The sequence below is a fragment of the Esox lucius genome, chromosome 9 (assembly GCF_011004845.1).
Source record: "Esox lucius isolate fEsoLuc1 chromosome 9, fEsoLuc1.pri, whole genome shotgun sequence".
NCBI classification, from domain to species: domain Eukaryota; kingdom Metazoa; phylum Chordata; class Actinopteri; order Esociformes; family Esocidae; genus Esox; species Esox lucius.
Window position 1 is genome coordinate 13,330,459 of NC_047577.1, and position 13,186 is coordinate 13,343,644.

The following is a 13,186-nucleotide window of genomic DNA, read 5'->3' on the forward strand; positions in this document are numbered from 1 at the left end:
ATGCCATAGACCTAGGATGCCATAGACCCAGGATGCCATAGACCCAGGATGCCATAAACCCAGGATGCCATAGACCCAGGATGCCATAGACCCAGGACGCCATAGACCCAGGACGCCATAGACCCAGGACGCCATAGACCCAGGACGCCATAGACCCAGGATGCTATAGACCCAGGATGCCATAGACCCAGGATGCCATAGACCCATTTGGGGTTTTCGCAAACATTGACGCATGAGGGTGATGCACACAAGTTGTTTCCAGAAAACGGGGGGGGGGGGGGTACTGACAGATAATAAGCCTTCCTTTACGTCTACATGGAGTTTATGAGTTAATATTAAACAACGTGTTAGTTGTTCATATTTGACTTCAACTGTGTTATGAATATCCCCAACACAACAACTGTTTCAATATTTCAACCAGTAAAACGTTTCTTTGACTTGCTTTTACAAAGCTTACAGTACAGTACATTATGAGCACAAGTATTTTTTTTTGCAACCAATAATCTCACCAGATGTGCACTCAATAACAACAACTAACTTGTAAGGAAATGATAAACCAAATACGTTTTATTTATTTTTATTTTTTGTAGTTGCTATAATAACTACACAAATAGAGGATTTGTTGAATGGAAGCAAATGGCTATGGTCAATGTCCATCCAAAATGTGTGTATGTCAGTGCGTGACATCAGTGTGACGTCAGCATGTCACACCAATTTTCCTTCGCAACTCCATATATATATATTTTTTAAAACATTTTGAGATTTTGCTGGATTGTTCAAAGGAAGAGAATTGAGTATGACCTGTCACTGGTTAGCCTACTTTAAATCCATGCCTAAATGACATGTAAGATTTTCCAGCAGATTTCCAGGGTTTTACACCAGCAGTTTACTCAGTAGTGCTTGAGAGCAACTAAAAGGTCCTAGAAAACAGCATACTAGGTCAGATATGTGCAGGTGAGTGCACTAGTCATTGCTCTCTGTATGTGCTGTGTGTGCATCTTGCTAGCTGTCAGTTAAATGGATGGGCTGAAGCTTATAGGCTGTCACTTGAATTGCAGTTGACACCGGGCCCACCTGGGGAAAATGTAAGCCATGCAGCTAAACATTTCAATTGCTTTCAAACCCGGGATTCTTTGACTAACTGATGTATGACAGTAAGTATATGTAAAAAAAAAAAAATATGCATGTATGGACTACAAATTGACACATCTAGAGAAAAACAAAAGGTTCACAAATACATAGGAATTCTGTAATGTCTCTTTAACTAAGACACCTTCAAATCAAGTCTAACAAGCAAATGGGCAATATTTTCAGAAGCTAATACCAAATACATGGAAAAACAAGATAAGACAAAACAATTCTTATCAATCAGATAGGACAAAACCGTTTATTCATTTGAAGAGCCAAACAAAAGTATACAGTGTAGATGTGAATAGACTGTTTACTAATGCATAGCAACACTCCTAGGCTATTATATAAGTATGTGGGTTAATTCAACTCTATTTATTCATTTGCTCTAAATGAATAGTTAGGCTACTATACTAAATTCAAATGACGGAAACTTAAGATAATAGATTGCTTGAACTCACATGCTAATTTCATTAACAGCGTGCCTGGGCCAACATATTTGGAAATAAAATAGTTGTATTCATATGATTTTCAGAATTAGGAACATGGCTCACCTTTCTTGAACTCTTCCAGCATGGCATCCAACTTGGTGTCATTGAACACAAAATGCAGAGGATGGCTGTAAAACTTAGTGATGGTTTTCAACGGTGTGCTGTCATCTGGATCAACAAACGCCAGGTCCTTAACGAACAATAGATCCACAATGTTGGACCTCTCGCCCTCGAACACCGGGATGCGCGTGTAGCCACTCTCCATAATTTCGGACATGGTGTTGAAGTCGAGGATGGCATCACCTGGAATCATAAAACAATCTCTTAGCGGGGTCATCACGTCCTCTACGGTCTTAGTCCTGAGCTCCAGGGCACCCTGAATGATGTTCAGCTCCTCTTTGACCAGATCATTGTACGGATCCGTTACTCGGAGCATCTCCAAGAGCTTCTCGCGGTTGTACACGGTGCCTATCTCCTGGCCCAAAAGGTAATCTAATAGTTTGCTCACTGGGTATGACGCCGGAAAGGTGAGCAGCATGAAAAACTTGGTGAGGAAAATGGTGTTGGCACCGACGGCAAGGCCATGCCTTGAGCATATAGCTTGAGGGACAATCTCTCCAAATATGACAATTCCAATAGTTGACATCACCACTGCAATAAGACCAGAACCTGCAATATCATCCAATAAGATAGTGAGAGTTGTATTCACGAGCACGTTGCCTAGGAGAAGTGAGCAAAGCAGGTAATTCCCTTGACTCCTAACAGGCTCTATCTTTTTGGCATAATTCTTTTCCTTCTCGGTGCCACAATTCTGAACTATTTGTAGCTCCATTGGGTCCAGTGCCATCAGTCCCAAATTCAAACCGCTAAACATGCCCGAGAGACAGAGCAACATGGAGATGAAGATGACTTGGAGCCAGAACGGTAGTAGGAACTTCTTCTCCTCTACCACTATCACTTTAGTGTCATCTCCATCGTGGTAAATCCAGGTGTTCTCAGTCCAAGGGTCGTGCAGGCCAGCGGCGTGGTGTGCGGGTGTCGAGGTGGCGATGCACAGGTAATACGATTTACTCCTCTCCGTTTTTCGTAGGGGTTTGACCTCAATTTCAACTACTCCAGACGTTCTGCGACTTAAAATTATGTTGGGCAAAATGATTATATCCGAGGTCCTTATACCGCAGGGATGCGCGGACGTATCCTCCTGGCTTCCGCTGTCCACCAACGAGCTGTCAGTGTCCCCGACTGGTCGGATCCGCTCGTGTTCAGTGAATGCAATTTTGGACCAGGTCTCGTTGTTTATGTTTTGCCCGTAGACCCTCAATTTCACACGGGACCGTTCACTCACCCGCAGGTAACCCCTATCCATAAATGAAATGTCGTCCGTGTCTTCCAACCGGAGCCCGATGATAACCGTGTCCGAGTCTACCCCTCCTTCTTTACCACTTGTCGGGGTGACCAAACAACCGCTGACAGTTAAGAAAATCATCGTCAGAGCTCGAACCCGGCTAAGTGACGCCATTTTTGCAGTGGGTACTGGGGCCGACGGTTCTGCCATGTTGATAATGGGCAACCTCCTGAATGAAAAGGGCTTTTAAAAATCAGAGCCAATCGGAGTCCGCCTTCATCTCCGCCGAGGGTCGCCGTGACATGTGCAGCATCGGGGACCCAAGAGCTTGGTTCCACTACGCGTCCGAAACTGATTACTCCTGAGCGCAGGCTATGAGCGAACTCGTGCCTCTGCTGATGTCCCCGAGACAGGAGACCGCAGCACCCAATCCAGTGCGGCAACTGGACGGGGGCGGGGTGTTCTCTGCCGCTCCAGCGAATGAAAACCCAAAACAAGCGCACCTCAAGCAAAAAAGCTTAAGACAGGACTTTCCTCGTGACTTCTTCAGATGGATTTCAGAGGCAACCAATAAATAATGAAATCAAATAATACACGAGTGGATATCATTTGATAACGTAATGTATGTATGCATATTTTTGTTTGTTTGTGGGGTGGGTAACTTTATGCCCGGTGTCTCCACTGAGTGGAATAGGACGAGGATGCGGAGGGAGAGCGGTTTCAATGGACTGAATGAATGGAATATATGCCATTTAAGAGCGTTCTAACGGTAGGTGACCAACCAGACCTAAGAAGCCTGTTCGGAAATTATGATGACGAGGATGTGCACCTCAGGTAGCCTAATATCAATGAGTTTTCCTAACTAATAGAGATAATCACGCCAATAACGAGCATGAGGAAATATTTTTATTTAAATGCGGTACACGTGAAAACAATTAGTTCTACTAGGCTCTATACGGTTTTACAATGTGAGCCATCATTTCAAAATCTATGTGTATGTAGCAGTAGTGCGTTGCATCGGGGTAACTATCATGTATTCTCCAATGGGCACACGTAGTAGTGTAAGACATTTTAATAGGCCCACCTGTTGTGCCAGTACTTTGAGGCCAATGTAAACACGTCAGGTTTTAATACAATTTATGCGGAGGCCGGCCACACAGACCGATTTTACGCTTTATGATTGTGACGATATTGCCCAAATGTCAAATTAAAACAAAATCCATAATTAAGCCATTGCAAAAAAAATCCATGCAATTAATTTCCAATAAATTGCAATCATCTTCATACATAGGACGTTCATTCATGTCCTGTGTTGCAGTCTTGGGTCACGGTATCCCATCACTTGCTGCAGGATGATTGCGGCTGTGCGCCACAGCACCCCCTTGTGCCGAAAGATGCGCTTGTGGAATCCAGCTGCAGCACCAGTTCAAAGGGATTCACCGTACCCACCTGGAATGACACACAGCGCGAGAGCACAGGGTTTCCCTGGATATCACTAAAAGGAGCTGTAGGGTCATATTTACACAAAGTCACGGTAATGTGGTATGTGCTAAACCTGGCAAGGTTAGTATCTATTCGATTCATGAATACAGCAGAATTCACCTAAAACTAAGAATTTGGTAAGGTTTCAGGGGATATAACATATTTTTCATTCATGCCAATATTCTATGTAAACATTTGTCAACTAAACTTCATAGTGTCTTAACCTTTCATGATTGAAAAAATGTCACATTTGGGTCACATAAAATGTATAAATGTCCATCTAAACTATTTTTATGCAAATGCAGACAACAACCCTGAATTGGAATTTGTGACTATGCAATATTTTTTGTCTGTTATCAGTTTATCTTATCACCATTGTCGGTAGCTGTAGCTTGTATGTACTTTCCAAACAGTTCATCATGACCTGATCTGGATGCCACATGATTGAAAGGTCTTGAGTTAAGTTCACTTGCAACAGACAGTCCAAAGGTTGAGATAATGTTAAAGTAAACAAAAGTCAGGACTGTTATAAAGCATTGTAAAACTTGGCATGACAAAAGAACCTGGATGAAACCTCAATCAGCCTCAGCCCCTTTTGAACCAAGACTGAACTGAACCCCACAGACAGTCCACCTCCTTAGGACCAAGACTGAACTGAACCCCACAGACAGTCCACCTCCTTAGGACCAAGACTGAACTGAACCCCACAGACAGTCCACCTCCTTAGGATCAAGGCTGAACTGAACCCCACAGACAGTCCACCTCCTTAGGACCAAGACTGAACTGAACCCCACAGACAGTCCACCTCCTTAGGACCAAGACTGAACTGAACCCCACAGACAGTCCACCTCCTTAGGACCAAGACTGAACTGAACCCCACAGACAGTCCACCTCCTTAGGATCAAGACTAAACTGAAACACCACATACTGAAGAATATGCAGGGATTATGAATAAAAAAAATCTAACTGGAAATATACTGGAAATATAAACAAACTAAAAATAGTCTTCCTTTGTGTGCGTGAGGATGTGTTTGTTCAGAGACCATGAGAGAGCATGATAAGAAGACATTCGAGACATTCCATTGGCTGAGGGGAGGACATGCATTCCATCCTGGTTAAGGTTCCCACCAGGACTCCAACACAGTCTAGTTGTGACTGCAGCACATCTGCTTGACCTTGGCATATATGTGTGTGTGTGTGTTAGATGGCAGAGCTGAATTCCGAATTGACCCTAGAGGGGTCTAGAGGTCAATTTGGGATTCACAGTGGGAGGGTGTCAGCGTGGGTTTCACAAACTTTATACACACAATGTGTTGTGAATTTAGTACACACTCCAGCCACGTCTACTACGCACCAGAGTTTTGGCACAATAGCTGCACCGGTCTTAGAATTGGTACCGACCTTGGATTTCTGTACATTACATTCAGCATGTGTCCCTGGTGGTTGGAAAGTGAACTCATCCGCAAACCTGGAATGGGTCAAGATGCTAGCAACCTCTTCATCCACGTCCACTATCTCATGTACCTGGGACACACACACACACACACTCACACTTACTGTGTATGACATACCCCTGTGTAAACTTACTTAGGCATAGACAAGAGTATCAACATGATTCAATAAATATTTATTGGCAAACATTGGAAATGTATTTTCTTTACTTCCCTATACAACACAAACATACACATATGTTAAAAGAGTAAAGCTAACTGTCATTTGGCAGAAAAACACAGAACTGCATGTTCTACAAACCTTGAACGTGTACCAAGCATCAAAATCCAAACATTCCTCAAAACCAGTAATGTTTCCGTTGTAAATGACCATACAGCCGTTGTTTGAAACATCGGGAATCTTGAAGAGACGGTAGGTGGCAGAGACAAACGTGTAATCACCTGCAATTCCAGAAGAAACAATGACCTGGCCCTGTTTCAATTGAGTAAAAATAAGTGGTCCAAGTATGCATTTTATAAACACAGCGTGATATAACAATGCCATGTTAACTGACATGAGGTGATAGGGCAATGTGAGTGTCCATTCAAAAACTATTCTGTCCATCAACACATCTCACCTATGATGGTCTCCAGTTCCTTGTTGTCCACGGTGACAATATTGGCAGTGACCAATCGCGGGAGAGTGAATCCTACCTCCTGAGCCAATTGCACTAGGTCCTCCCACCAAAGTGCACCACCTAAACATTCACCTAGCGAGATAATAACAACAACCTAGCTTATTAGCTGTGGATGGTATTGCAGGTTGGAAATGTAGCTATAACCAATATAAAGCAGTTTCCTGGTTATACTACTTACGTACCCCATAGAACTTTGTTATTCTTGATCTCATCTGAGAGTCTACTGCTGCTATAGACATCACTAAAGTACAACTCTCCTCCATCCTGACATCCAGAGGAAGAAATGCATGTATATTCAGTGTGCTAGCATAGTATAATATGAAGAAGATGACCATGTGAGGACCCTTTGCAATTCCTTTTCACTGACATACATGTCAGCATCTGTCACAAGTCTTAAAGGTGAATTGTTATGTTGTTATTTGTAATTTCCTGAGTTCCACAGGACACAATGCAGGACACATCATACCTTTAGCACACGGTAAGCCTCACTCAGTACACGTCTCTTGTCAGGGGACAGATTCACTACACAGTTGGATCTGTAAATCAAAGGGGGGAAAAAACATACAGTGACATTCAGTAATCACTAACATACGATGACATGCAGCCTTTCAAGGGTGAACGCAAACAGAAACAATGACCACACACATGATGATATCAAAGGAGTTTTCCTTCAGTCCAGCTTCAGTTAGGGCCTCAATGTAGCCTTGAACAAAGCTGACGTTCGGCTTCCTGTATCCAAACTCTTGCATGTGGTGGTCTAAGAACTTCCTGGCCACTGCAAGCTATGAAGAGAGAGAAACAAGTACCCAGGACCGAAATACAACATCAAACAATACACCCAAACTGAACTCAAATGGAACAGAATATATATATATTCGGTTTTCACATACACAACCCAAGCACCATAACCAAGTGACAGGTTCAGCGATATCTACTAAATCAGCGATTCTCAAACCTCTCCCCTGGGATGAGCAGACGTGTAAAGTTTTTGTTGTAGCCCTTAACCAGCTGATCCGATTCACCTAGTCAAGGTAGTGATAATTCGATCGGGGTGTGCTCGCCCTGGACACGTTCGAAAACATGGAACGGCGGCCGCTAGCTGAGGAGAGACCTGAGAACGCCCGCGCTAAACGACATTATGTCTGCAGACGGTCAACAGCACACTGTTGTTTACCTGGTCCTCAGTCATGTCGATGCCAGTGACGTGTCCTTCCTCCCCTACCAGTTGGCTGAGCATGTAGCAGTCCCTTCCACTGCCACAGCCCAGATCCAGCAGCCTGCAGCCCTCCAGACACTCTGGCACAACCGTCCCGCAGCCATAATATCTGGGGCACAAACGAGCGAATCAAGGACGGTTCGGCAGTGAAAAACCCGACGTATGTAGGAATCTACATACCTTTGCAAATAACAAAGGGTTCCTGAGTCAAGATTGGGAATACATGCCGACACATGCTAGCCGAGGCGCAGCTTTACGTTATTGCAATAATGAAGTAGCGAAACGCTGAAACCACGACTTGATTGGGAACCAACCTGGCTGTGACTTCGGGGTGGACCTTCGCCAGAGCCTGGCGGATGAAGGCCGGGATAGGCTGGGATGTGGTCACACAGGCTTTGCTCTTTAAGTCTGAAGTCTTCTTCAGGGTCCTCCCATAGTAGTTCTGAGGGAAAGCTCACAAAGTTCAAGAGTGACTTGGGCATTTAAAAAAAAAAAAAATACTGAAAACTGAAAGACCATGATGCTCACATTTTTCATACTGTATCTCAATCCATTCTCAATTGGAAAATAAAAATATCAAAACAGGAGACCTGGGCTAAGTGAAATATGGGTCATACTGCTGTAGCATGCCTGTTTACTCTTTTAGCAAGGAACTCTCCTCTTTCTTTCACAGCCTTCCTTTCCAATAAAGCATGCAATGCCTTACAATATTGAACACAAATATATACGAAAAATCACTCTTTTAATAAAAGAAACATTTGTATTTTTACCTTCACTTGGACAGGACTTTTTCTTTTTACAAAAACTTGTTTAAATATTACCTTGACATCCACATGAATTGTTGTGTCATTGATGCAGCCTTTCCCGCATTCACTAGAAAAATTATAAATAATTTAGCTACATATATACACATACATACATATATACAGAATATAGGTCTTCTATATTAGATATACATACTGGGAAAACAGGTCTTTACAAAGTGTCATGTGAACCGTTAATTATTTGTTATGATTAAAATACTCCTACTTTCATTTTGCTCTTAGATATATTTGTGTGCTTCTGCCTTTAGGTGCACATCATGTACTTCTTATCTGTGTTGAGTCCTAAAGTATAATCATAAAAAACCTTATCGCTCAGCATTTTCTGGCAGGGCAGGCAATGTGTTCATTAACTAACAACGTACTAATACGTTGTTAGTACAAAGGTATTTTGAGGCAAAAAATAAAACAGCTGGTAAAGCTGATCATGGTAATGGACCAACTAAGGCTGGTTGACCCATTACCATTGACTAGCTGTGGGGGCATTCAAGCCACAAAGGATTCCTGACACGCAGCACTGTCTTCCCTGACAGCATTCTTCAGACCACAAGCTACAGTCCATAGCATAACTACGCACCCTCCTTGGAATTTTTGTTTTGTTACGAAGTGTCACTCAAATAGATTAAATAAAATTTAAAAAATTGATTAATCAACAAAAAATATGACAATGTAAAAACAATTCTACATTTTTTACAAAATAATGATAAGTGAAAATGTCATTCACAAATGAAAGAAAAAAGTATGTTGTTTTACCATGAAAGAAAATAATACATTCTTATGCCTTGAAATGAAATAGCTTAGGGAGACTCACTAGCAATTGCTCGATTCTTATGACTATTCCAGTAAGTTAGTATATACCGGTAAAGCTTATAACTGGCTAATACGCTGTTAAAACAGCCAGTGGCAAACACCATACATAGACGCCATTTGTGGTGGAGGTAAACTTAGAAAGAAACGTTAGTCAGTTTGATTGTATCAGTTCAATCAATCAACGCTTTCTATTTCGGGACGGCTGAACTAGGCTTGCCTGGTTTCTTGTTCGTGGAGCACAAGACTTATTCTGTATCCACAAAACTGGCCCTTGGTGACTATACTTAAGCAAAATGTTGCATCCAGTTATGTTACCTTCCCTACAATTAAGCCTAACTTAATATCAGAGATGGAGTTGTACCATAGGCACACAATAACTGTCTGTATTATAACTGTATTATAAATACACTACGTTCTTCGTCATTGTGAATAAGGTTTTTTTTAGACATTCAACAGGGCATGTGTGAGAGGCTGGTTCATATGCACCTGACCTAGTGCAATAAACGGACAATAATAAACCCTTCATTAATATTAGAAATCGATTATTTTAGTACATTTTGTTGTCATGATAACATTCACTGCCACAGTATTTTCTGAAGCTTGTTTCTTTCTGCAAGAACTTTTTTCCGACAGCACTTCCTTTTCGATATATCTGTCTTGCAAATGTTTAGCAATTTTCTCTCTATGATAAGTATACTTTTATTTTTATGAAATTGAACTCCACTGGCTAACAGTTTACTGGAGGAGGGTGATTGACCTCATGTTTGTGTGTCCCCTCATTAATTACCGAGAGCCTTTGAACGTTTTCTAAATTACATTTAAAGTAATCATTTCTGCTGTAAAGAGTCGTGGCAAACAGTTTCTCAAATAATGTTGTCTCGATTGATGACAAGTAACTGCGTTAGGACTTTACCCGTGTTGTTTCTTGAGTTCAGTCATCGTGTTCTAAATTGAGGTTTAACAATGCCTTCAGCTTTGAAATCAGAGTATATTTTACACACGGTCGTATCAAAACGTTTACTTCCTGGTTCAGTCTGTACCACCCCCTATCGGTCAAATAATTCATTTCAAAATAAAAGATATATTATATTCATAAAATAAGAATATCATCAAAAAGTAGATTTATTTCAGTAATTCCATTTAAAAAGTGAAACTTGTATAATGTATACATTCATTCCACACATACTGATATATTTTGAGTGTTTATATCTTTTAAGTTTGATGATTATAACTGACAACTAATGAAAACCCGAAATTCAGTATCTCCGAAAATTAGAATATTACTTCAAACCAATACAAAAAAAGGATTTTTAGAAATGTTGGCCAACTGAAAAGTATGAACATGAAAAGTATGAGCATGTACAGCACTCAATACTTAGTTGGGGCTCCTTTTGCCTGAATTACTGCAGCAATGCGGCGTGGCATGGAGTCGATTAGTCTATGGCACTGCTCAGGTGTTATGAGAGCCCAGGTTGCTCTGATAGTGGCCTTCAGCTCTTCTGCATTGTTGGGTCTGGCGTATCGCATCTTCCTCTTCACAATACCCCATAGATATTCTATAGGGTGAAGGTCAAGCAAGTTTGCTGGCCATTTAAGAACAGGGATACCATTGTCCTTAAACCAGGTACTGGTAGCTGTGGCAATGTGTGCAGGTGCCAATTCCTGTTGGAAAATGAAATCTGCATCTCCATAAAGTTGGACAGCAGCAGGAAGCATGAAGTGCTCTAAAACTTCCTGGTAGACGGCTGTGTTGACCTTGGACCTCAGAAAACACAATGGACCAACACTGACTGTGGAAACTTTACACTGGACTTCAAGCAACGTGGATTCTGTGCCTCTCCTCTCTTCCTCTAGACTCTGGGACCTTGATTTCCAAAGGAAATGCAAAATGTACTTTCATCAGAGAACATAACTCAGCAGCAGTCCAGTCCTTTTTGTCTTTAGCCCAGGCGAGACACTTATGACGCAGTGTCTTGTTCAAGAGTGGTTTGACACAAGGAATATGACAGCTGAAACCCATGTCTTGCATACGTCTGTGCGTGGTGGTTCTTGAAGCACTGACTCCAGCTGCAGTCCACTCTTTGTGAATCTCCCCCACATTTTTGAATGGGTTTTGTTTCACAATCCTCTCCAGGGTGTGGTTATCTCTATTGCTTGTACACTTTTTTCGACCACATCTTTTCCTTCCCTTCGCCTCTCTATTAATGTGCTTGGACACAGAGCTCTGTGAACAGCCAGCCTCTTTAGCTATGATCTTTTGTGTCTTGCCCTCCTTGTGCAAGGTGTCAATGGTCGTCTTTTGGACAGCTGTCAAATCAGCAGTCTTCCCCATGATTGTGTTGCCTACAGAACCTACAGACTGAGAGACCATATAAAGGCCTTTGCAGATGTTTTGAGCTAATTAGGTGATTAGAGTGTGGCACCAGGTGTCTTCAATATTGAACCTTTTAACAATATTCAAATTTTCTGAGATACTGAATTTGGGGTTTTTATTAGTTTTATCACAATTTAAAGAAATAAACACACAAAATATATCAGTCGTACCCGTGGTTGAATACTTCCCGGTAGAAAACCCCTGGTATGTGGTCAATATACCAGGCTAAGGCTGTATTTTAATAATTAAATTAACTCAATGTTACCATTTATAATATTTTTACTATTAATTATTGCAGTCACTGTAAGCGAGCGAAAGAGCAACTGACTGACTGACTGACTTTAGAGAAGCGGACTTGTGAACTACAGGTCCTGAGTTCGTATCTCCTCACAGCCGACGCGAAGTACGCATTATACATTATTCCGTATAAACAAACATTTTGCTGGCTAAAGTCGTTAGTATCTACATTATAGTAAGCCTGAAATAAAACAGTTTACTTTTATACTGCAACGGTTTCTGGTGGATTAAATTTTTTTAATGTTTTTTTTAAATGGTACAGATAAATTGTTTAAAATATATTAAATATTATATTCCCCGAAACAATATTTGTCCCTGAAAATCCATCCCTTGTTCATTTGAAGTAATATTTGAAAAACAAAAATCCATGTTCTCTTCCCCTACACCATTCAGTAGTTATTTCAGTAAAAATCTCTCGCTATATACCCAGAATAGTTTTTCCATTTTCAAGGTTAAGCCAAACCAAATAAACACAAATAATGTCCAATGATACGTTATTTAAAAAATATATATACATACACAACTTAAATTCATACTTTTGGGAGGTCTTCCCAAGGAACCCCATTAAGTAGCTAGGCAGAACCCCAGGGACTTTGGGCCCTCGGTTGTTTACTTCCGGTAGAATACCCGTTATATGGTCAATATACCGGGCTATGGCTGTATTCAGGCACTGCATCTCACGTTGCACCTAAAAACAGCAGGTAGGCATGGCATATTAGTTATATACAGTATAGTGGCCCTCAAAAGTATTAACCCCCTTGGACTTGTTATTCATCTTGGTTTACATGATGAAATCGAAATGTATTCAATTAAGTGTTTTTCCCACTTATGAACTCAGAGAAGTCCATGTCACGGAAAATAAAATCTCCAAACTGTTCTAAATTAATTGCAAATCCAAATGAGAACATAAATGATTGCATGAGCATTCGCCCCTTTCAGTTCATATTTGCTAGAGGCACCATTGGCCTGCAATCACGAGTCAATTCGAATAAGTCTCCACAAGCTTATTTCCAATCAGACCGTTTTGCGCTGACCTCCCCAAACCTCGCACCAAAGCCACAGCAAAGGACACAACTAGTTTAAGACTGGCCTTT

At 41.4% G+C, this 13,186-nt stretch overlaps 2 protein-coding genes across 5 annotated transcripts in view; both read right to left on the bottom strand.

Annotated features, from left to right (window-relative positions):
- cnnm2b (cyclin and CBS domain divalent metal cation transport mediator 2b) overlaps positions 1 to 3,360 on the bottom strand; it is a 58,564-nt gene extending 55,204 nt beyond the window's left edge. For 2 of the 4 annotated variants that reach the window (XM_010872919.4, XM_010872918.4), the window contains exon 1: positions 1,683 to 3,360. In XM_010872919.4, coding sequence (XP_010871221.1) covers positions 1,683 to 3,174 — 1,492 coding nt within the window. In that variant the 5' untranslated portion in view covers positions 3,175 to 3,360. The remainder of the gene's footprint in view (positions 1 to 1,682) is intronic. The other 2 variants (XM_010872920.4, XM_034294294.1) reach the window with 2 other exon arrangements.
- A 492-nt stretch (positions 3,361 to 3,852) lies between these two features.
- On the bottom strand, positions 3,853 to 10,452 carry as3mt (arsenite methyltransferase). The gene is made up of 11 exons (XM_010872921.3): positions 10,335 to 10,452; positions 8,612 to 8,663; positions 8,105 to 8,232; positions 7,749 to 7,899; positions 7,220 to 7,356; positions 7,041 to 7,110; positions 6,757 to 6,838; positions 6,515 to 6,646; positions 6,199 to 6,338; positions 5,848 to 5,970; positions 3,853 to 4,413 (listed from the first exon to the last, which is right to left on the bottom strand). Exons 1-11 carry the CDS (start codon positions 10,358 to 10,360, stop codon positions 4,303 to 4,305), a joined length of 1,152 nt encoding a protein of 383 aa, XP_010871223.2. The 5' UTR covers positions 10,361 to 10,452; the 3' UTR covers positions 3,853 to 4,302.
- Positions 10,453 to 13,186: the final 2,734 nt, after the last annotated feature.

What these genes read in the sequence shown, in the direction of transcription:
- as3mt (XM_010872921.3), bottom strand. Translation starts at nt 10,360, where the DNA reads ATGACTGAACTCAAGAAACAACACGG. An exon ending in CACCCCGAAGTCACAGCCAG is followed by an intron (nt 7,900 to 8,104) that starts GTTGGTTCCCAA and finishes TTTGTGCCCCAG; the next exon opens with ATATTATGGCTGCGGGACGG. An exon ending in TCGACATGACTGAGGACCAG is followed by an intron (nt 7,357 to 7,748) that starts GTAAACAACAGT and finishes CTCTCTTCATAG; the next exon opens with CTTGCAGTGGCCAGGAAGTT.